At 46.7% G+C, this 25,148-nt stretch overlaps 1 protein-coding gene across 4 annotated transcripts in view; it reads right to left on the reverse strand.

Moving 5' to 3' along the window:
- CPEB1 (cytoplasmic polyadenylation element binding protein 1) overlaps nt 1–25,148 on the reverse strand; it is a 78,976-nt gene that overhangs the window by 24,780 nt on the left and 29,048 nt on the right. For all 4 annotated transcript variants that reach the window (XM_054042385.1, XM_054042384.1, XM_054042386.1 and 1 more), the window contains exon 3: nt 18,354–18,542. In XM_054042385.1, the coding sequence (XP_053898360.1) occupies nt 18,354–18,542 (189 nt within the window). The remainder of the gene's footprint in view (nt 1–18,353; nt 18,543–25,148) is intronic.

Raw genomic sequence — 25,148 nt, forward strand, 5'->3', positions numbered from 1 at the left:
AGGACTAGGACCTAGAGGTGTTACAGAAAACATTAGCCGATGTGTTCTATAGTTCTAGGGTAGACCAGTCGTTTTTCCTATACTAGAGTACACTGAACATATTCCAGCACCTACCTTTAAATCCCTGTCAAGGCAAGGCCAGAGGCACCTCCTTACAAGTAGGAAATGCAGAATTTATGTCCATGTCAGCACCACGCAGTGCCTACTTGCAGCTTAAAAAGGTGAACGGCAAGAGACTGCTAGAAATTAGCTGATAGAGGCATTATGGCTATTTAAGACAAACCTTAGTGGCATGCTGGAGTGTTCCAATGTTTACTCATCCTCCCCCACCAAGCACTGAGAAGTCTGGGCTGTACTGTCACCAACAGCAAGCACCATGCAGAGGTTTAGAGTAGGATTCCTTCCACCTGTGTCCATAGGACATGGATGATCCCTATGGCAGTGGTTTTCAACTTTTCCAGACTTCTGTACCCCTTCCAGGATCAGCTTGAGCCCCATTGCCTGGGGTTGAAGCATGTAACTTACCTTCATGGGGCCACCTGTGGCGTGGGGCCCCAAGCAACTGCCCTGTTTGCCATCCCTGCACTAGCAATCACCCTTAACCCATCCCCACCCTTTGAGGCTCAACCCCCAGGTTGAGAAGTTGATCTAGAGGAGTTAATGTACCCCTGGAAGATCTCTGCGTACCCAGAGTTGTTAACCTCTGTCCTATGGCACAGGAACCTTCCAGTCTGCAGCTCTGGTTCCTCAGGACACTGGAGGCCAGGTATTGCACAGTACTAGCTTAACTTTCCTCTTTTAGAGTATAAGCAAGAGTGTCAGTTTTTGCTACTCTGTTAATTCCCCTTCAATTCCCAATCTGCCCTTATGCTACAGCCTTGTCTGCCAGGACTTTCCTTCACTGCAAACACCAGCTCGGCTCTAGCTGGGGGAACAGCAGGAGTGCTAGCACAGACCAGGTGCCTGCCACCAGCCTGAGCAGACCCATGAAGCCTTCTCTGTACTAGGGCTGAGTTTTGCTACCGCTGGTGGAGCTGCACTGGCAGATCAAGCATTAAGGAAAATGCTAGTGTCAGTTTAGGGGGATGAGGGGAGACTGGGTCTCTTTCCAGAATATAGGTTTGTTGTATGGGTTGGGAGACATTCTATCCAAGCTAGAGTAAGCATGGTTTCAGGCTTCTCTGAAGTCATGTGGCATGTTTGAAAGCAATACAGCTAATGTATTGTTCAAGGAAGACAGCTGAATTTGTTAGAGTCTTAAAAAAAAACCTGATTAGTCATTGCTCATTACAAGCTCTGATGCATAGCAGGCTAGTCCTGCCACCCAAGTCTCAGAGCTGCCAAATGCATCACTGCTGACCTCTCCTTGACCAAAAAATAGGGAGAAAGTTTTGCTACTTGTGGGCCATATGTAAATCCCACAGCCAGCATTATGCCGCCTGAACACAGCTGTACCAACACACTAGCAGCTACCTATATCTAGTGTTTGAGTTAACGAGCCATCTCTGCAGTTAGAGAACCAGTGACAGAGTTAAACCAAAGTTCAGGTTAACAGCTCTAAGATATGTGGAAGTTTGGCAGAGCAGTAGATACTAGTTACTTGCCTCATTTGTTTGTGGACTGCCCAATTATCTCTGCAGTTGGACTGGGCTTACCTAACTGGAGAGCAGTTATAGGCAGATTAAGTTGGTGCCTAGCTACATTAGCAGGTTAGCAAGGTCTGTATAGTGATGCTGAATGGCTGGAGCCATCCTAATTTTCAAGTGGGGTTGAGAATATTTTCCTTCAAGACAGTGTTCATTAACTAAGTGGAAGCCTTTGAGTTAAAAGCAGAGGGCCCAATCCTGCAAACTCGTTATGAGCATTGTTCGACCAAGGTCACTGGGACTTGCTAAGCACTAAACCAGCAGTGTTTGAAGGATGTTTGCAGGCCCTAGATCATGGGTCGGCAACTTTTCAGAAGTGATGTGCCGAGTCTTCATTTATTCACTCTAATTTAAGGTTTCGCATGCCAGTAATACATTAACTTTTTTAGAAGGCCTCCTTCTATAAGTCTAATAGACATCTAAACTATTGTATGTCAAGTAAATAAGGTTTTTAAAATGTTTAAGAAGCTTCATTTAAAATTAAATTAAAATGGAGAGCCCCCCAGACCAGTGTCCAGGACCCGGGCAGTGTGAGTGCTGCTGAAAATCAGCTTGTGTGCTGCCTTTGGCATGCGTGCCATAGATTACCTATCCCTGCCCTAGATTTTAAGCCATTTGTGTTGACTGCATGAAGCTATTCAGCCTAAAGATTTCCTGTCTGCTCTCTCTGAGCAGTACTCCAGAGTTCCTGGCTCTGTGGTGGGAGCTCAGAGACCCTCTCTGGGGACTCCCAAGCTTGCTTATGATGCAACCTGCACTGTACTTAAGACCTCACACCCAGCATCACACCCAGGCTAGTGCCCCGAATAGTGGAGAACACAGCTATGCTGGGAAAGACTGTTTGTAATGGAAGGAGCCAGAACTGTGGACAAAGGGTGGCTATCAAAATGAATTCTCCTTAGCTCTAGTCCACATCGGGGATGTGACCCAAATTTAGATGTTGGTGACCAATATTGCAAACAATAAAACAGGTACAGCTGATTTGCACCTGGGTTCAAGCAAGTGTTTGCACTGCTGCAGTAACTGCAGATTATAGCTGTTTACTCCGTCTACACTGTTTCGGCTACACCAGCAGCCGCCGGCCAATGGCTGGAATTCCCCTGTAGACATAGAAAAGCAGTTGGAAGGCTATTTCAGCTTTCATTTAAGTCTGAAGCATGAGATTTTCAAAGTTTGCTTGGCACATCTAAGTTCATAAGGGAAGGAAGATGGCCTGCTACTTCAGGCTAACCCACCACCACCCTTTCACTATAGGATTTGTTGGTGTTACCAAACCTGTCTAGGAAGAGCAATGGCACAATTTGAGGATGAGACACTGAGCTGATCCTTGTGTAATCTCAGGAAAGGCATTTGGACTTGATACATAGCCACCTTACTACTGAAGTCAAAATACACACGAGACTTCACTTCCAAGAACTGGAGCCTCTGCTTTGCTTTCTTCCCTACTAATAGGGCCAACCTTAACATTGGAATGGGTGTTAATCCTAAAACCTAATGCCAATTAGTGTTTTACAATAAAAAAAGCTAACGAACATCCAACAGCATGGATGTTATTTTTGAAATGAGGCCCTAAGATGTCAGGGGTCATCTGCAGGCTGAACTCAGTGTTTGGAAGCACTGACCCTTGTATGGACAGCATGCAAGAAGATCAAGAGAAGAGTCCCAAGTGGGTGAGGTGCGAGAGGCAGGCCTGAATACTTGGCTCAAGTCATGCCTTGACCAAGGGGCTGTCTAGAAACTTCCCAGGATGTTGTGGGTAGGGACGGAAGGGATGGTCAGGGTTCAAGACTAGCCAGAATGGAGTTTATGGAAATAGGCAAGATTTGCAAGCTTCTGCTGAAAGTTCAAATGTCTTCAGGCCTAGTGTACACACAAGTAGGTAACGCGAGACTACATGCACAATTGCATGCTTATTTTTAGAGAGCAGGACAAATATGCAGCATGGCATGATGTCCACTGTGCATTAGCATCAGTTCCAGCAGCCAAGATTTAAAAGCAAAACTGTCAGGTCAAATTTGATACATTTGCTGTTTTGCAGAGCCCAGGAACACACATTTCTATATATAAGTATCAATTAGACGCTCCTCACAAGTGTCTGCTGCAATGCTTAGGGTGCAAACTAGAGACTGATAATATATGCAAGAACAGGGGAAGCAGTATCATTTCCACTATCCAGTTATATATGCAGCCTAGATGAGTGCCTAGTCATGAGACCACCATTAGATTAAAAATTCTCTATAGTGCAGGACAAGTCTGAAAACCATGGGTTTGCTTGGCCATGCACCTTTAAGCTTGATACCTGACTGCAAGAAAAAGCAACTTAAATGCATCTAAAACAGGCATCTAAATTTAAACAGGCTTGTAAGATATAGCCAGACTGGTTGAAGTCCATTTGCAACTGATCTGAGCCTGACATCAGATCTAGTTCCCCTGACAAAGCAAACAAGCTTCCACTGCAAAAGGAATGCGCTCAAGGTTAAGATCCCAGCCCTCTTCCTTCCACTTAGAATCCTGCCCAAGCACATATTTTAACCCAGGAGTCAGATTCTGATACTAAATGATAAATGGCTGACCACCTCCAGCCCTGCAGTGACTTGTCTGCCACACTGATTCAGGGTATTCTCCACTCAACTTCACTTTCCATTCCACCCTTTTCTATTCATACTCCATGGAGGAGAGCATTTTAGCAGGAGGGAGGCTGTGCAGTCCTGTGGCTCTCTAAAAGGATAACTCTGCTGGCTGCACCTGAGAGCTGTCTCTCCAGAACTGACAGCAGCTCAGCCATCACATCACCTGTGAGTCAGCTGTTTTGTCACTTACAGGTCCAGCCACATTAGGAAGACAAAGGAGTCCAGGGACTCAGTTACACATCAAAACAAGGAGTTTTTACCTATGAAAGCTTATGCCCAAATAAATCGGTTAGCCTTTAAGGTGCCACCAGACTCCTTGTTGTTTTTGTGGATACAGACTAACATGGCTACCCCCTGATACAGTTACACATCAAGATATGCAATGCAGAGGAGACCAAGTGTGTTCTAATGCCCCTAATCGAGCTCAAGTCCACTAATGTGGGCTGAGTGATACATGCCACCAATCCTGTCACTTGGTTAGCTGGTACTTGCCCTTAATAGGTCTCCACACCAGACAAACAGGGAGCCCCAAAAGCATTCGTGGCTGCTCCCAGCATCTCAGCTCAGTTCTGAAAGTGCTTTTGTCCCAGCAGAGACCCAGGAAGACTATGCCCCTTCCCCATTGACTCCGCATTGGGGAGGCTCAGGAATACCTGCTACAGCCTCCCTAGAGGAAATTCCCTTCCATTTGTCCTTTTTCTGTGCAGAGACCCATTCACTCCCAGATATTTGGGGACAGACTTGAGAAATCTCACACGCCTAGGGTCATGCAGGTATACCCTGACCGCAACCCTTTTGGAGCCTCCCCCTTGTGCAGAGCATGCAATTAATCCCTTTGCAACAGTGTTGTAAAGACAAGCGTGGATCCTGGTCCATCTGATCCTGGGCAGTCAGGTGGACAGTCTATAAAAGGAGCCAACTACGGGGGGACTCGTCTGTCTGAACAGACCAGCTATAGCTGCTCTTCTGCTGGCAGTGCATGTGCGTCATTCCCCACCAATTGGCTTTAGCCCGACTGGCACAGCTGTGACCATTCTGCAGGATCATGCAATATATGGCCTAGTTATGCCAAACTAACAGCAGGCTATTATGGCCAGGTGCAATGCAGCATAATGCAAAGAGCTGAAGTCTGTTTGCTGCAGCAAACAATCTGAACCCACCAATCCTATTTAAGTCATGGATAGTGGAAGAAGCACGTCATAGCGCCCATCCCTGTCTGCTGATACCAGAAGCCACAGATCACTGCTGTAACAGACTGGTCTGGTACACACCCCAACATAAATCTTTTAATGGTTCTCAATGAAGGCCTGAGAGGCCAGGTACAGGGCTTCCTCCACAGGTTTACCATGTTATAGTGACCAGGTTGCACATATAGACTTACCTCTGCTTGCTTCAGTCACCAGGGCTAGTGCACCAAGATTGGTGGGTTTTTCACCAAGATCTGTGCTAAGAATTTCCCTGAAATAATTCCTGGCCTGTTCTGTACAGTCCAGGCTATATGATCAGTGGGCCCTTCTGGCTCTGGAAGTGTGCATTCCACCTCTTGTGAGCCTGAGACAAGTGTGCAGCAGTGTGGTCCCACCAGGTGTCAGAACTGGGAGTAACTGTCCAAGTGGAAGGGAGTTTGGACGAGGCCATGCAAGACTTCAGCCCCAGTACAAAAGAGTGTTTGAGAAGCTGAGCTCCATGCTATGCTGCCACCCTCAGTACTGGCAATGCAGAGCAGACAGATTAGGGAGCCTGATCTGTAAGCGTTAGCAGGCCAGGGCTGTTCAGAGCTACCGGAGCAAGCTCAGAATGCAGAGGTTCTCCTCCACCAGATTACAGGCTAGTTCAACTTTGAGACGCCATGAAGCCTGCCAGTCAATCTACACCCTATAAAGTTGCACCAATAGCAGAACCTGGCTATGTCACTGCCCCCAAAAATCACAAAGTACCTCAGGTTCTGCGATCAACAAGTGCATTCACAGTGGACTGATTACTACTTGCACACCTATGCAGCTACAATGGCAAATCACTGGCATACATCATGACAAGGGACTGCGCAAGCATTCATACCATCATCATGCCTAACCTTGCTCTGAGCAGGGTGAGGCAGCGATAAAGTTCTCTACCCTAGCAGATGAGCCATTACCATCTCCAAATGGCACTGCACTGGTACAGACCAATGGCAGGGTCAGCACTAACAGCAGCTACATCTTACCAGGACGGCTTTAAGACACCAATGCAGCAGAGACCGTATAGAGAAAGAAGCTCTTGAAGGAGGATATTCTGTGCTATGTGCTTTCACAAATTTACCTATTGTGCAAAATCAGACTAAATGACATCTCACCTGAACTGGAACACAACCAGCAGATCTGATATCACTGGTATGTTCACTCAAGCACCTATGTATTTTGCTGCAATAGGTTTCCAGTTATCAGGGCCGGCTCCAGGGTTTTTGCCGCCGCAAGCGATTGGGCGGGGGGGGGGGTCGCTATCGATCAGCGGGCAGTTCCACTGCGCCACTTCTTTGGTGGCAGGTCCGTCCCTCCGAGAGGGACAGGGACCCTCCGCCAAATTTCTGCCGAAGAGCCCGACGTGCTTCCCCTTGGCCGCCCCAAGCACCTGCTTGCTCAGCTGGTGCCTGGAGCTGGCCCTGCCTGTTACATCAATGCAAGTCAGTCAAATGACTGGTCTCAAAAGAGGAGGGGGTTAAGATTGCAGGTTTTAGGCATAGCAGGACTGAATTCAGTTTCCATTGGAAGAAGGCACTGACAAAGCCACCATCACTTTTAGCATGTGTATGCATATTAGACATGATTTGGTTCTGTTAAGAATCCAAGATGGCATCACGAGCGCAGTTGGCAGCTACCGGACACTAGTCTAAACTTGTTTGACAGTCAGAACTGAATTTGAGCAGCCCTGTAACTGGACAGCCAAACATGTTCAAGGAATTGTTTAATGCCTCATTAGGTATTTGTGCTTACAATGTTTTAGAACAGTGCTAATGTAGGTATTACTAGTGGGATGGGGCAAGTGCTTGTGCAAGGCTGTTTACAGAAGTGCAGCTGCAGCACAGAACCCCATAGCGAGAGGGAAGATGTGGATTCCAACATTCTCAGGAATCATGGTCCTTCCTTTCAGCACTACTACAGTGTTGGTCCCTGTGCATGCAGCAAAGTCACTACATGGGGCTCACTCTCACTGCAGCAGTGTAAGCAAGCCCAGGTTAATAGAGATGTGTTGCATCAGTGCTAAGTCTGCACCAGTATAATTGCACCTATGTAGACATGGCCTCCATCTAGAACTTGAAAGAGGTAGCTGCTGGGCTAAAAGGGTGGGGGGGGGGGGGAAGGCAGTTAAGGCCATCTGCAGCAAGCATTGAAAAATTAAGACTTCCGTCAAAATCTGTATGAACTAAGCACCAACAAGAGGACAAAAATTTGTTCCTCTTTGCTCATGGTGGGTAAAGATCTCCTTATTTTTCCCCCAGGGTTACTGGCATGATCTCAGATGTCTCCCTTTCACTAAAACCCAAAGAAGGGCTTATTTAGGATACTACAGTAATAGTACTAGAGAACTCTGACAAGCTAGACCTCTTTCCGAATCCGGATAAACCTAGAGAGCTTATTCTAGCCTGTAAAAAGCAGCAAAGAGTCCCGTGGCACCTTATAGACTAACAGACGTATTGGCGCATGAGCTTTCGTGGGTGAATACCCACTTCGTCGGATGCAAGTATCGGCATCTGACGAAGTGGGTATTCACCCACGAAAGCTCATGCGCCAATACGTCTGTTAGTCTATAAGGTGCCACGGGACTCTTTGCTGCTTTTACAGATCCAGACTAATACAGCTACCCCTCTGATACTATTCTAGCCTGGTGTCAACACAGAACTTCACCTGCCAAATGCATGGTAATACACATCGAAAGAGTTCCCATCCACTGCTACACATTGCTTATTTCAGAGTCAGCTGTACTTACTTGGGAAAGGCCTGAGGGACACTGCCAACAGTTTGATTAAACTTAAGGTGCAGTAGCTGTCAAGAAAGCAAATGTAGAGAGATGCATAACAAGTGGGATGGAGAATACCAGAAATAATATGCCATTGTATCTGCTGGTGTTAGGTCCTTGCTTTGGATACAGAGTTCAACTTTTGCAACCCATATCTCAAGACATAGCAGACAAAGACTTTGATATCCCATACATTTCTCTGCTTATCTAGATTCCATTCCTACCAGTGGGTTTTGTCTTGGCTTTGCAATTGAATAATGACAAGGCAGGAGGCTTAGCTCCTCCAGGAAGACCAACAGTTGCTTCTTAAACTAGAAGACAATGTGTTTCTAACAGCATTAAGTGGTCAACAATGGTCACTGGACTGATCTTGCGCATTCAGTTAGTGGATAGTCCAGGAAGGTGAGCTTGAATACTTGACAGGATCAGGAATCCAACTTCTGGATCCCTGCTAGCCATCCCTGCTATTGGGATTAACACCCTCCCACAGGTGTTTATGGCAGTTTGCTTTAGTGGATTTCCAGAGCAACACAACATGCAGTACCTTCCTACCAGAGGCTGGGTCTGCCAACACCTGTATATCTAGGCTTCAGTTCAGGAAACATCCCTATTAAAAACAGCATGTAAGCACATGCTTCAGCGCTTTTCTGCACAGGGGCTGTAGCTGGAATGGTCTGACAATTGTACAAGTTGAAGACCAATCTGCTGCTTTGCAGATCTCTTCGGATGCAAAAGGTTTTAGTCCAGGAAATCATGACCTGGTGATAAGCTTCTATTTTTGTCTTGTATGCCTCAGCACAACCACCTAGCATTCAATGCATTAGAGGTCTCTTCTGTATTGCCCAGCAGTTTAAAAAAAAAAGCATCAAACCTTCATATATTTTTCTTAAATTCAGTCAGACTAACAGCTATGGGAGTCTGCATGTTCCAGGGTTGAAGAGGTTTGTTTTTTTGCAGGAAGGAGACCCCTGAACTCTGTGGAACAGCAGCAACTTTTAGAACCAAGGCTGGGTAGAAAGGCAGCTCTACCTGCTCACTATGGAAGGTCCTGTTCTGAGATACCATAGTCAGCATCCCCAGCTCACACCCCACATGTGGAAGTGACAGCTGCCAGAAAGGCCCCATAAGCAGACTGCTGTGCCACTACTGTTGAGATGCAAAGATGGGACTGGAATTCAATCCCTCAAGGGTTGTGCTGCTGAGCCAGTAGCAGACAGCTAAAGTCTCTTCCCCAAGCTACTGGTGTAAGACAGTATTGGCTGCTCCTAGGCACACAAGATGGATACCTAAAGCTGGCAACAAGGGGAACACTAATGGCTTTTTGGCAGGCTTGTCTGCTCCCTCTGGCTCTGGGGGAAGGGAGACTGCTGTATGTCCTGGAACAAGTTCCCCCAAAACCCAGATCAGCAGAGATTGCCACAGTGGGGAGCACTGAACCTCCAGGGATGCACTTAAGGTGATGTCCATTACCTAAACCCCTTCTTAACAAGCAAGAATTTTCCTACACTGTCTACACACTGCCACCTATTGCTGTGGTATCTGAGTGTCTTCCAGGTAGAGTCAAGAGCTAGAATCACAGGACTGGAAGGGACCTTGAGAGGTTATATAGTCCAGTCCTTGGCACCTCTCCCAATCAGATTTTATCCTGTAAAGGGTAGGGTTTCATTTTTTCTGGATCCACTGATTAAGATAAGTTACTTTTGTTGGTTGGGCAGCAGGGGAGGAAGCCAGCTCTTAGCAGGACAGAGATTGGAGATTCTTTTTATTGAAGAGGACTCAGACTTTAGGTCAGAAGGGACCATCGTGATCTAGTCTGACCACCTGCACGGCACAGGTCACAGAACCTCACCCACAGACTCCTGTGACAGACCCCTAATCTCTGCTGAGTTACTGAAGTCCTCAAATCATGGTTTAAATTAGGGCTGTTGATTAATTGCAGTTAACTCATATGCCTAACTCAAAAACTAAATTGTGATTTTAAAAAATTGCGGTTTTAATCACTTAATGGAATATCAATTGAAAACACAGAAAAACCATCCAAAGTATTTAATAAGTTTCATCTATTGTATTCTGTATTGTAATTGAAAATCAGTGTATTTTTATTTCAAATATTTGCACTATAAAAATAGTAGTTTTCAATTCACCCAGTACAAGTACTGTAATGCAATCTCTTGATCATGAGAGTGCAACTTACAAATGTAGAATTATGTACAAAAAACTGCATTCAAAAATAAAACCATGTAAAACTTCAGAGCCTGCTAGTCCACTCAGTCCTACTTCTTGTTCGGCCAATTGCTCAGACAAAAGTTTGTTTACATTTACAGGAGATAATGCTGCCCTCTTCTTATTTATAATGTCACCAGAAAGTGAGCACAGGCATTTGCATAGCACTGTCGTAGCCAGCGTTGCAAGATATTTGTGGCAGATGCACTAAAGATTCATGTCCCTTCATGCTTCAACCACCATCCCAAGGGCCGTGCATCCATGCTGATGACTGGTTCTGCTCGATAACCATCCAAAAGCAGTGTGGACGGGCATATGTTCACTTTCATCATCATAAGTCAGATGCCACCAGCAGAAGGTTGATTTTCTTTTCTGGTGGTTCAGGTTCTGTAGTTTCTGCATCGGAGTGTTGCTCTTTTAAGAATTCTGAAAGTATGCTCCACACCTCATCCCTTTCAGACTTTGGAAGGCACTTCAGATTCTTAAGCCTTGCGTCGAGTGCTGTAGCTATCTTTAGAAATCTCACATTAGTACCTTTGTGTTTTGTCAGATCTACAGCAAAAGTGTTCTTAAAACAAACATGTGCTGGATCATCCGAGACTGCTATAACATGAAATATATGGCAGAATGAAGGTAAAACAGAGCAGGGGGATGTACAATTTTCCCACAGAGTTCAGTCACAAATTTAATTTAATACATTTTAACAAGCATCATCAACATGGAAGCATGTCCTCGAATGGTGGGCAAAACATGATGGGGCATACAAATGTTTAGCATATACGGCACATAAATACCTTGCAATGCTGGCTACAATAGTGTCATGCAAATGCCTGTGCTCACTTTCTGGTGACTTTGTAAATAAGAGGGCAGCGTTCTCTTGTAAATTTAAACAAACTTTTGGCTGAATGAGAAGTAGGACTTAGTGGACTCGCAGGCTCTGAAGTTTTACATAGTTTTATTTTTGAATGCAGTTTTTTGTACATAATTCTACATTTGTAAATTGCACTTTCATGATCAAGAGATTGCATTACAGTACTTGTACTGGGTGAATTGAAAACTACTATTTTTTTTTACAGTGCAAATACTTGTAATCAAAAAATCAGATTAGGATTGGAGGAGACCTCAGGAGGTCATCTAGTCCAACCCCCTGCTCAAAGGAGGACCAACACCAACTAAATCGTCCCACCAAAATATAAAGTGAGCACTGTACACTTTGTATTCGGTGTTGTAAATGAAATGTATTTGAAAATTTAGAACACATTCAAAAATATTTAAATAAATGGTATTCTATTGTTTACAGTGCAATTCATCACAATTTTTTAAATTGCTTGACAGCCCTAGTTTAAATACTTCAAGTTACACAGAATCCACCATTTACACTAGTTTAAACCTGCAAGTGACCCATGCCCCACGCTGCAAAGGAAGGCAAAAAAACCCCAGGGTCTCTGCCAATCTGACTGGATGGAAAGTTCTTTTCTGACCCCCTATATGGCAATCAGTTAGACCCCGAGCATGTGGGCAAGACCCACCAGGCAGACACCCTAGTAAGAATTCCCTGTAGCGACTTAGGCCTGGTCCCCACTAAGTCCCCACTTCGGACTAAGGTACGCAAATTCAGCTACGTTAATAACGTAGCTGAATTCGAAGTACCTTAGTCCGAACTTACCGCGGTCCAGACGCGGCAGGAAGTCTCCCCCAGTCGATGCCGCGTACTCCTCTCGGCGAGCTGGAGTACCGGCGCCGACTGTGAGCACTTCGATCCCGGATCGATCCCAGATTTATCGCGTCTTAACCAGACGTGATAAATCGATCCCAGAACATCGATTGCGTGCCGCCGGACCCTCCGGTAAGTGAAGACAAGGCCTTAGAGCCTTCCCCCATCTAGTGTTCCATCTCCAGCCAAGAATGACTGGCAATGAGACCCAGTCAACTGCAGCACAGGGGGAAGCCCAGTTGTGGGAGAGGCAAACCCTGATGGGAGAGAAGACTTATCTAGAGACTGGGAATGGGTCAGAGCCATCGAAGGGCTTCCGGAAGGGGACCTATGAATGGAACAGGCCCAGTTTCTTCTCTGAAGAGACAGGACAGTGTATATAAGCAAGCATTCAGGAAGGTAGTAGGGCACTCCTCTTTACCAGGGGACAACCAAGGAAACAAAGCAAAGCAATGTCTGAAATGGATAAAAGGAAACTATGCATAGTCAAACTATGGAACGCACTGCCACAAGACACCAAGAGTTTATTTTAATCCTGCTAATCAGCCATATGGATAACATCTAGTTATATAAACTAGACTAAAAGAAGACAGACCCTATGATACAGAGCATAAGCAACCACTGCTAACAGTGTTTAAGAATGTTTCTCCATGGACTAGTCACTTTGTCCATCTGGAGTCAGATGTACTTTTTAGAGCTAGAGAGCAGATACTGGAATAGACGGGTCATTGGTCTGATCCAGTATGGCAATACTGGCATTCATACTCATGCCAGGTATTCAGTTAACAGCATAAGGGCTTCATACCATCCAGTGAGAGCAGAGAGACTGAGCACATGTTAAACCTCCCATCAGAGGCTTGCAGCCCAATTGGGATCCCACAGGACCTACTGCCATAATAGCAGGAGAGGGTAAAATGTACTTTGTTATGGTCAGGATTGTGTGGAGGAACAAATAAAAACCAGACTGCAGTAATTTGTGGGAAAACAGTCTCAGTTTTTCAAATAGAATTTCAACAAGTATTAAAACCTTTATTTTTCTTAAATTTAGGACAGGGATAGAGATTTGATGTTTATTATAACAGGAGTTAAATATTTTTACATGGTTTAAGCAAGATTTATTTTATTCTTTTAGTGGTAAAAATTGTATCTGAATTCCATTCTATATTAGCCAACTGTGGTTCTTCTAAGTAGTGGGAGAAGTTGTGTCTCATGATCTAAGATTTGTGTGGGTGGAAGCAGGATTTAAAAGGTAGTCCCTTGCAGGGCTCTACCTCACATCTCCTTGTGTGCTACTGTCATCTATTATGCAGGCATACAAACTAAACCAGCACTTTAGGCTCCTTCCTCCACGGTCCCTTTACCTCCCCCAAGGAGAAACAGGTGCCCTGGATGCTAGGAATACTGCATATTTATGATTATTAAATTGGGAAGGGAATACTGCATTACAGGAGATGCTTAGCTGGAAGCATCCAAGGCCCGCATTTATTTCCATGAGAACAGGTTTCTGGGACTTGAGTCAATATTCCTAGTCTGACAGACAGTTTTAGTGGCAGCAGTGGGTTTAGTGTTCTTCTCCTGCCACAAGACAGCAATTAAATCCTATAGCCAATAGATGCAGCAATTCTAGACTGCGGCAGCCGCTACCTCTAGTAGAGGCTCTCCCCAGGCAAGACAGCAGCTTCAGGAGCGGAGGGTGCTCCTTGGCAGAGGGGCAAAGTTTCTTCCACCCTCTCAAAGGCGGATTGTCTCCTCTACAATGTAGTAGAGTCAGCAGGAAAATGCACTGCAAGCCCCATGTCCTGGGCCTGAGCAGCTTCCCAGCCCCCGGGGAGGCATGAAGCAGCAGTCTGACTGCAAGAGAAAACTCCTTGGTATTGCAAAACAAAAACAGCATTTTTGCCTAGTCTGCTGTGTCTGGCATAATGGGGCCCTGACCCAGACTGGGTCCCTGTACACAACTGCAATATAAAGCATATCTGTGCATCAGTTCCACAGGAGGCACAAGGTGACACCTGTATAGTTTCCCTATTGCCAGACATTCCTTTTCAGGAAGAGGTACAGCCAGCACCTGGCAGGGGCTGTATGCAGATTTAGTGAAGTCCTGCAGATTAGAGCGCCCGAATTCCAGCTCATCAATGCTCAAGCATTGGCACTGCAGGAAACCAAATCAGCAATCATAATTTTAGACTGATTGTTAATTTTTTGCACTTCCACCCTCCTGGCCAGCTCCTTGTGGATTTATACAGCTGAGTCACTGCTAGAACTGTCCCAACTGCAGTTTGCTGGAAGCACCTGCCCCTCCCAGCCAGGCTCTAGAGACAGACAACCCAATGCCGAGTCCAGTGCCTCTGCAGTCAGGATTTCCTGATTCTGATAACCCCTGGCTCAGTGCTGAAATGCCAGCTACAGCACCGAGTGACTGAGGCAGCCAGCTGGGAATCAATACCTGCATCACTGTAGTGCCAGAGATTACGGACAGGCACTAGACTGGCGTTCACATGCTGCTTTCTGCCTTTGCTACACAAGGCATGGCCAGGCAATACCAGCTGACCATATCTGCTGGCCCCTCTGAAAACTTGAAGGTCTCAAGTGTGGAAACGCTCCCCCATGCCCACCCCTCACACAAACAGGAGAAGCCATTTCACATGGCACTTCCCAAAATGTTCCAGACCCAGTCTGAATCCCCCCCACCCCTACCTCCCACAAAGCTTTTCATGGCAACTCCCTGGTCCTAGGGAGGGAGGGATGGACGAGACTCTGCAGATGTGGAGGTGCAAACAATGGAACAGCTGCGCACCAATGCCAGCATTTCACTTCCTGAGCCAAACATGCACCATACCCACAGCAAGGCAAGCCATGGTCGCCCATTCAAGCGCCACTTCTCCTGCCTTTCCATTTAGTCTCCCATTTCCCTCTGCCCTGCTTCGTGCAGGATGCACAGCAGTTAGACGGAGAATGTAGCCAGCACATTCTGCAGGGGTGGAAAGACTATGGTGACTGCAATGGCACTGCCAACAAATGGCTCTGGGTATATGAACGTGGGTCCTGTAGACCATGCACTCCCCCCCCCCCCCCCATGTGTAGATGGCAAGTTTGACCCATGTGGGTCAATCTATGCACTGTCAAAACAAACTCCCTTCCCCTAAATTACAGGGGTAGAAGCCCCACAATGGATAGTGATTGGGTGGCAGGAGGAATGCAAGCCTTAATTTTGTGTGCTCTGCCTCAAACAGGGTGTTTCACCTCTGCAAGATGCTTAACCCTTGCATTCAGGAGGCCTGTGCTCCTGAGTATTTTAGTATCACAAGTATTTAGTTCTTCACTGCCATCTGTTCCACTGAGCTTCGCAAGCTATTAATGAGGAACTCCTATGTGATGCACTAGAGCTGTGGGTAGTTCAGTACCCCATTTGTGAAGGATATGTTCTACAGACACCAAAATAATTAAGTGATCAGGAAGGTCACTGGAGTACCCCAGACTAGTTTCCAGTTGAATTTTCTATTGATTCAGAGGCTATTTTGCTCTGCACAATCTGAATTCATATGAAGTCCCTAGTGGAGGTGTGATCTGTGTTGCATAAATATCCAGTTTAAGTTTGCATGTTGAGGAAGCAGCAATTTACAGTTTTAAGCCTTCCACAGATCAATGTACCATTTCATCCCACTGAATAGCAGAGAGCTGCCATACAAGTATCAGTAGCTAGTGAGAATGGAGGCTGTGTCAAAAGGGCCAGGCAAGATGTTGGCTGAGAAGGAACATCTGAGACTGCTACAGCTGATCATGTGGGGCCCAGAGCAGCAGCAAGAGGCAGTCACACAAAACTGCTTTGCATTGCCATTGTGCATTATGTCTTATACACATTATGGCTATAACAATACTAGAAAGTACTCAGACCCTGGATGTTGCTGGATTGGTTACAACTGCAGGGGTGCCGAGAGCCATTTAACAAACTGTAAACCCTGTATCTGATAGAAACCACTTTAATCCAAGGGGTGTAGCAGCACCCTCAGTTCCAGCACATATGTACAACTGCTGTTCACAGGGCCTTAGTTAAGCTTCCATAATCCAGTTTCAGTACCCAGTCGCCTATCAGAGACACTTCCCAAAATGTTGTATGCTATTAATTATCTAAGGCTGCTGCTCCTTTCAGCTCCGATTAAGAACTCACATTTCTCCCACCACCATTTTGGAGGCCTGTTTGAGTGATTGAAAGTCAGCCAACAGTTCCCTATTCCCAGCTTCACCGGCAAGCGCAAGACAGACAAGACATTAGCAAAGGAAGGAGAAGATCAGGCACAACTGCGGCCTGGGAAGAACAGTCCCTTGTTTGGTGCGACATGGAGCATTTACAGGGTCACCAGGGGAAGCCAGCTGGATTTTTTGGATTGCACAGGAGGGCAGGAACCCAAGCCTATTGGAGTGCCAATGGCTCCTAGGAAGACCCCTCAACAGGAAGTTCTTTCCAGGGGTCTGTGCATAAGCCTGTTTAACACTCATTGCTCCCTCCCTACGTGGCTACATTGCTTCTGCAACAGTCACCTGACAAGTCCCACGCCCAGCCATGGGAGGAAGCTGCATGAGGTACCATGCAGACCAGTTTTGCAGTATCTGAAGTGACATTCGGTACTGCCCCTGGCAGACTGTGACCCACTGCTATAACCAAGTGACAGGCATTAGTCAGTGGGAAGGAAATTGGGAGCTTTGGCATGAAGCTTGCCAGCAGAGCAGCCGGCAACACTTCACATCACTGCTACCTTCCCTGAGCAGGGTCACTTCCACTCCTCCAGAACCACCCCAGAATGGCCACCCCCATGAAGAGAGAGAGAAGACACTGCAACCCACAGTCCTATCAGTATCTGCTATGTGCCTGGGGCCTTTATGTCACCCCCATCAATGCACAAAGATGCACTAGCCTTTTAACAAAGCAGCAGGTTGCTTCTATAAAAAGGAGGAGTTTCTGTAGCAACCAGGCTGAACTTGTGCAAACTCTGCTGAAGCAGGAGATATTTCCATGGACTGATACTTCAGTGAATGTAACACCATCTGTGAGATTGTTCTTTCCAGATCTTTATTATAAAAGGACCTGAAAGATGAGTCCACATCCCCCTCTTGCACCCTACCCAACCACACCACAAGGATGCCACTAAATTGTGGTCTAGAAAACTGAGCGGTACAGCATTGCTCTTCACTTCAGTTTCTATAGAGAAAACCAGCGCCCAGATCTAGAGCACTCCATACTGCTGGTGCTCTGAGATAGATCCCAGCCGAAAGCCAGGGTGAACAGCATTTGGAAGGGGGAAGGGCAAAACAAGAAGCCATTACTTTGCTGCCATGCCTTCACTCTGCTGCCATGCCTTCACTCTGCTAGTGGGGGAGAGACTAACTCTTGCAGACCAAGTGCCATTCCCCAGAACATGATTTGTTTTAGTTTGAGAATGGAGAGAAAGTCCTGCTGAGCCCTTTTACAGAGCTGGGAACCTTCTGGTTGAGTTTGGTACTTGGAGCTCAGTCTGCACCCCCACCACACCCCATATGCAGCGTGTAGGCAGCAGACCCAGAGAGTGCAACACCCCAAGCTTGTGTGCTACAGCAGCATTTGCTGCCAGGCAGGGGGTCCCTCTGCAAGCATGCAGCTCTCTCCCTGTAGAGAGACCACTTTCTGCCAGCACACCCTATTTTGCCCAGGTAGCAATTTGCTAGTAGATTTATCTGAAGTGGAGCGAGTTTAACGCCACTTCCACACTGCAGTGGAGTTCTCAGTGTACGTGTTTAGCTCAATCTTCAAATATACCCTAACATACTTGGAAGGTATGAGCAGATTTTTTAATCAAGGCTCTTGCCCATCAGCACATTAATCCATCCCCAGACTCACAGGATGTGGAGAAGCCTAGGTATTTGTAAGTTATGTTTCCTGTTTCACCAGCCAAGACTGGAGTAGTTGCAGAACAGTCAGAACCAAAACCTCCCCTTATTCTGTCCCCCGAACTCGTCACCCCATTAACCTTATAAATGCTCTGAGTGTAAGAGAAATCCCTCAACCAGTCACAACCTGCTCCTGTAACAGCCACTTTTCTGGGCAATAGCTTCACTTTAAAAAAAAAAAGCAAATCAACAACTGTTGCTGTGTGTAAGCAGAGAGCAACTCACCAGACTGTGTGCTGGTCTGTGCTGCAGTATCGGAATCCTGGGTGCTCCATGGTCTGTCCCACCCCGTCAGATTGAGAGACTGCAGGCCAAGGCACAGGTCGTTTGTGTCCGGGAGGCCACGGGGAGACTCTTGCGCAGAGCTGGGGAAAAGCATCCTGCTTGCCACTGCTCCTTCAGAGTCCTGGAAGTCTGCTCAGGTGGAACAAACACAAGCTGAAGAGTTCAGGGATTTTTAGGAAGAGTTTCCCAAAGCTTCAAGCCAGACCCTGCCCTATGATGAAGCCACTGAGACTAAACTGCACCCCAAAGGGGAAGACTGCCATATGTCCAGGAACCAGCCCCCTCCCTCCTCTGCCCCCCCTCCACCTTCCTATCCCGTCTGCATTACTGACTGGGCCAGCATGTGATCAGGCTGCTGATGCTTACTGTGCTGACAGTGACGTCACTCAGGCATGCAATATAACCGCATCATTTATTACAAAATAAAGGTATAGAGGGTAGATTCCCCTGGAAGACGAGACAGCATGCAGAAAGGAAAAGGCACAGCTACAGTAAATCAAGACAGGCAGACAGCACAAATAAGCCGTGAGCTACAGCACAGAGGAAAAGAGGCTCGAGACAGCAATCCTCAGCAGCAGCGACAGCTCAGACCCACTAGTTTAGTGCTATCCAGCTCTCTTGTCCCTGCCCCTCCCCCTCCACCCACAAACCCAAAAACACTTTAGTCCTGGACAGGCTCCAGCTGCTGGCTCCAGCCCCGATTCAGCCACCCAATGCAAAGCTTCACAATTCTGCTAGCATAATCTATTTGCTTCAACTTGGCCACTGAGCCTCCCTGACTCTGCATTGTTTACTATTCAATAATATGGATAACCTTCAAAAAAATCCTCAGCACTAAGAAGAGAAGTGCATTATATTGCAGGCCAGTCTGAGCCTGCATGTCACACTGGGAAAGCAACTTGGCCAGGAAGAGCAGAACTCCCAATTCACATTTAGACAGGAATTTTCATGGCTCACTGACCTTCTATCCTTCCCCACCCGGGGAGGGGAGGTGAGAAGAGGGAGAAGGAGAAAAGGGTGTCACAAGCCAGAGCTATTAAAGAGGCTGGATTCCTGCCTTAGTTTAGTTGTCTGTGCCAGCAGGCTAGAGAAATGCAGGCAGTTGGTGTGAGAATGCCAGTTTGATGCAGAATCTGGGGGCTGATTAAGCCACAAGATGCTCGGCTACCTTACCCAAAATCTGAGTCACTCAGGGCATTTGTAAGCCAGCTCCCAAGCAGAATGACAGTAGTCTCCTCCACACTGCTTCCAAACCCCTCCCATTGCATGCCAGCCAATGAACACCCCACCCACTTCTTCAGCAGGGTGCTGCAGTGACTCCTGCTTGCCACATTTGTCACGTGTAATTACGGCCACCCCAGGCATCACCAGTCTGGTACTCAGCCCTGTGACCTCCCTTCCGGCCCCACAGCAGAATCCTATGTGATTTACTGGTCTACATGCCTAGCACAGCTCCAGAAGCTGACACCAGTCATCAAATATCCTAAGGTAGAACCAGGTTTATGCTACAGTAGAAGATGGGCCCTACCTAAGCCTCACAGGGATTTGGGCACCCCAAAGTTTCCCCATCACATACAGTATCTGACAATCATTGGGAAGTCTGGGGCCTGCAGGTCAGAGATAATACAACATAGTAATGCTGCAGCCACACCTGCTGGCAGCCAGCACTCTGTCCTCGCTGCCCTCATGACCAACGTCTACAAACACTGTACACTTTTAAAAACTGATTGTCAGACCAGTACAGCCTCTAGTGTGGACACAATGGTGTAAAGGTGCGTATTACAGGCAGGGCTAGTAGTCCTGCCTATAATGGGATGTTTAGGGCAACCTCAATGAGGCCATTTTCAGTTACATGTAACCTTGCCAAATAGTAACCATTTGGACTGAAGTTTCCTGTGCCACGTGTCAGCCTCCACAGACATTTCCCCGAAGATCAGCCTAAGCATTCAGCTGTTTCCAAGAGTGAGGCTAGGGAAAAGAGCGTTTTTTCCCCATGGTAAAGTTCTGGAGATTTCTTTGAAATGCTCTACCCTTCCTATGCTTTGGAGCAGAAACCTGGAATTTGGCAAAAGGCACATCCCTGACCCAAAGGCTGCTGTTACTGCCATCCATCTGTAGATCCACCCATATGACAAGCCTCAGAAAACTGTAGTTTGCACATGCTGAGAAGAGACTTCAGGGGATTTGATTTGTTTAACAAGATTCCATCCCGCACATGCTCCTGCCTCAGAGCACATGCCACTGGCCATGCGGTGAAGCGTGGCTCTCCTCATAATAGCTGCTCTGGGCCAGGGAAGGGCTGTTTCAGTGGCCAGAGCATGGAGTCCCTCTGCCCTCAGCTGACATCCAGGTAGTCATTTCAAGGCAGGGGGAACCGAGATCAGATGGGGGAGACGGACAAGGAGCCAGGGGAACAGATTAGATGAAAAAACTGAAGGAGACTAGGAGTTAGTGGGGATGGGAACATGGGTGGAGGGCAGGGACTGGGAAAGAGGTAGGGCAAGCGGAGGGACTGGGAAGTGGCTGGGCAAGGAGACTAGGAATGGGGTAGTTTGGAGCAGTGAGACTAAAACTTACTGGGCAAGCAAGCTGGGATTGGAAGCCTGATAAGTGGAGACTAAGTAGAAAGAACAGGGCTGGGACTAAGATGGGGTGGGGAAAGAACTTGTACAGATAAAAGGGGTATGGGGCACAAAGGGGTCAAATGGAGGGAATGGCCAAAAAAGGCAGCACATTTGCCCCCCAGGACCTGGAATGGAACTGAAATTCCCAAGTCTCACCATTCCTCTGCAGCCAGCAAATATCTGGCAAGGTGACTCTTCCACTTCTAGTGCTTCTCCATGCAGAGGATGGCACTACTGCGGTCAGTTACTCTGTTCCCTCAACTGGCAGAGGTCAGTACATGGATCCAAAAGCTCTGACCCAGCTTGGGACCCATGGGGTGTCAAGATGTTAACTTGTTTTTTTTAAAAAATGAACTGAATAAAGTCCAGGTGGTTACATGCAAAAGCTATCTTGAGAACACTGCCAAGTCAAGCACTCAAGCGTTCAAAAGTGCCAGAATTCAGGTGCAGCCTTAATTCAGCCCCCTTGCATGTATGTATTACAACAGTCATCACATTAACAGACCATTTTCCACAGGACCCTGCCTTATTCACTGCACGGAATGCAGCTGCTGTGGGGACAAGTCAGAGCTGTTAGTGAAGGAGCCTGTAGGATCCCTGCCTCATTAGTAGGGAAAGTTGGAAGGTGAGTAATGAGTGAGGCAGGCGATTGCAGAAAGAGAAAGGAGGGTGTGATGGGGCATGCATGCCCCACTGGGACTACAGGGGTTAACCCCTCACTGTGGGCTGAGGAAGCCATGCCCCCACGGCCCTATTGGGTATGCTCAAAATGCAACACCAGTATAAGAGGGAGCAGCCTGGCTCAGTCTTGGTGGACCCCATAGGGGAAGGTGGTGTGCTGCTGGCCCCTGCTGAAGGGCCACAGGCACTCCATGATGCAGAGGCCAGCCAGCTGACAGCAACCCTCAACTCCCAGGTGCTAGACACAACTGAGGGAGAAGGAACGCAGGGAACTAGGAAGCCACAAGATGCAGAGAAGTGGATAGGAAGTAACCCCGCGAGTCTTTGTAGGGAGTTGGTTGGACAACTGGAGGCTAGCTCAGTGTGTTTCAGCCGGATCCCTGCCGAGCTGGTGGCAGATAACACCGCCACTGACAGGACTCTGGTTTGGGATCCAGTGGAGAGGGAGGGCCCAGGTCCCCTTATCTTGGGCTACCAGCTCAGAGGTGGCAGCCATCTTGACCATGATGGACTCTGGCCACTAGGCCTGAGCCCAGGCCCACAGTTGTGCCTGCACACCCCTGACCTGTGACAGAGGGTCTCATGGTTATGGCAGTTAAATGCTCCTGAGAAATTCAATTCTATCCCTGCCTCTTCCACAGAATTTTTATGTGAAGCTGGGCATGTCACTTAAAACTTCACAGGGGGTTGCTAAGTGTTTCTCATTTTCTGGGTGCCCAATTTAAAACCTTTGGTTTGATTTACACATGTGCTGACCACTCTTGGCTACAAATGAATTCAAATTGGAGCTGTGCTGTGAACACAATAAAGTGCTATATAATGCTGAGGATTCTGAAACAAAATCAGGTTGTAGGAGTTTCAAATTGGGCACCCCAAATTAGTAGGTACATCTGACCTTAACTTGGGCAATAGGGATCCCACCACTCCCTCAACTAACAGCAATGTTTGTGAAGCCTCATACTGTGGAGATGAGAACCACAGAAGAGCCCATGAGGAAATAATTCTGACTTTAGAGCAGGGTTTGACTAGCATGCAGTATGAGGCCTAGGATTACACTGAACAGTGAACACAAAATATTACATAGCTACTCATTCACTAAGCACCAGCCATTCTGGGCACCGACTGAAATGTGACCTGTGGGGGTGGAAAAAAAAAATAGTATGTGATTGTGCTGAAGACTATCATGAGGCATATGCACAAGGGGACTGAGCTGAAGTTGCAGAGGCAACCTGGCATTTCCTAACTTTTGAGTGGTTGTCTTTGCAACCTGCATGTTCGTCTCATGTAGTTTTTCCATGCAATATTGGTACAACTTATTCTCCTTCCTGCATGGGAGTAAACTACACCAAAGAAATGCAGATATAGGTAGAACATAATAAAAGTGTTAGGGTGTGGAACTACTTTAGTTCTAGTAGTATAGTTGGAGGGGCAACTTATTTCAGATGAGGCCTGAGACAGCATCATAAGATTTTTAGACACTTTGTTCAGGCAATTCAGTTTGTTCCCACAGCAACTAGAACTCAGCCCTCATGATTATAGAGCATTTCTACTTATGCCGTTTATGGGAGTGCCATAGCCCAAGTCTGTGGGAATCATCTTTCCACTGATGACTTGTGCTTTAAAACCACCAGTCACCAACTTGTCCTGACCTCCAAGCTTAATAGAAGGAAAAAGGGTGCTATGCATTAGAGCAGTGCTCAGCCTTTCCAGACTACTGCACCCCTTTTAGTAGTCTGATTTCTCTTGCATGCCCCCAAGTTTCACCTCACTTAAACTACTTGCTTACAAAAAAATCAGACAAATACAGAAGTTTCACAGCACACTATTACTGAAAAAGGCTTACTTTCTCATTTACCATACTTCTATTCCAGTTGATTTTAAGATTATATTGTACTTACATTTCAGTATCTAGTACATAGAGCAGTATAAACAAGTCACTGTATGAAATTTTAGTTTGTACTGACTTTGCTGGTGCTTTTTATGTAGCCTATTGTAAAACTAGGCAAATATCTAGAGGAGTTGATTTACCCACTGGAAGACCTCTACATACCCCAGGCTGAGAACCACTGCACTGGACAGCATATTCAAGTCAGACTCTGCACACTCTGGGCCAGTATGGTGTGAACTAAACACCCTATAGACAAGACATTTTTCAGCAGAAAGGCTGCCAGTAATTAACACTTCCAATGGCATCTTAAGGTGACCTACAGAGGAAGCAAGGAGGACATGAACTCATTCCTATAATGAGAGAAGCCTGAAACACTCCAACTTTAAATTTATTTTTAAGCCTGGCAATTCAGGTCATCTACAGTTTTACTGCATCCATTCATTATGGATGAATGGACAATTAGTATGACAAGCATGCTTTACTTTTAAGAGGGTTCCAGCTTTTCAAAAGATGGGTACCGGTCATGTAGGAAGATGCTAGATAATACAACTTCCAGAATCTGCTTGAGAACACTACCTCCCTAGCTCTCCAGTATTCAGCCTTCTAGTAAGATTTAGGTGATTAAGACCTAATGTAGAAAAGGCCTTTTTTGCACCGTTAAGTTGTATAAATCCATCTCTACCTGCACCCACCAGTCAAACAGATCAGTTAGACAAACTCCAACTGCTGCCTTCACACTCAACTTATCAAATCAAAAGTCGAGAGTCTAGCAAAGCGCACTCCTGCATCCCTGCCAAGTTCCAGCTTTCAACCCAAGTGACCCCATAAAGCACAAAAGTCAAGTGAACATTCAAATCCAGAAGTACAGGATGTAGATAGGCATCTTTAGCTAACCCTCCATTAGAAGGCCCCTCATTTCACAGAAGAGAAAGTTTCAAGTTCTTTGCAAGACCCTGTGGTTTAGATCCATGTTGGTCCCTAGATGCCACATTGCAATGTGCAACACCCTACCACCTAGCAAAATCCACAGCCTCAAGTTTGGCTTTAGGCTCCCTAGACACTGCATGAGAGCACTGGTACCTAAGAATGGAGCTCCCAGAAGCCAGCAAGCTGAGTGGGGAGCAACCAAAGCTAGACAATAGGAAATGGGGGGGGGGTGTAACCCCACCCTTCAAAGGAAGTCAGGTGCCTTCAGTTTTGTGCCACTGTAGCGCTTCACTGTAGGCAGGACCTATGTTGCCAGGAGGGATTCTCCTGATGACAGGTAATCCATCTCCCTGATTTTCTACGGATGACCAGGCCTAGGACTGGAACTCCCTCTGCTCTGATTCAGCCATGCATTCTACTAGAGAGAATAAGTCAGACCCAGGTCCAAGCACCTGCTCCCCATCAGGATAAGGAGGAAAGTGAACCAGGCCTCACATCCTGGCTGAGTGCTCTAGCCACTGGGTTAAGAATTATCAGAGCCTCCTCCTCTGATGGCAGTATTTTTTGGAGAGGCATGAGGCAGCAGCCGTGCTTGCAGGAGACCCACACCCAGTT

The sequence above is a fragment of the Malaclemys terrapin genome, chromosome 10, assembly GCF_027887155.1.
Source record: "Malaclemys terrapin pileata isolate rMalTer1 chromosome 10, rMalTer1.hap1, whole genome shotgun sequence".
Lineage (NCBI taxonomy): Eukaryota > Metazoa > Chordata > Testudines > Emydidae > Malaclemys > Malaclemys terrapin.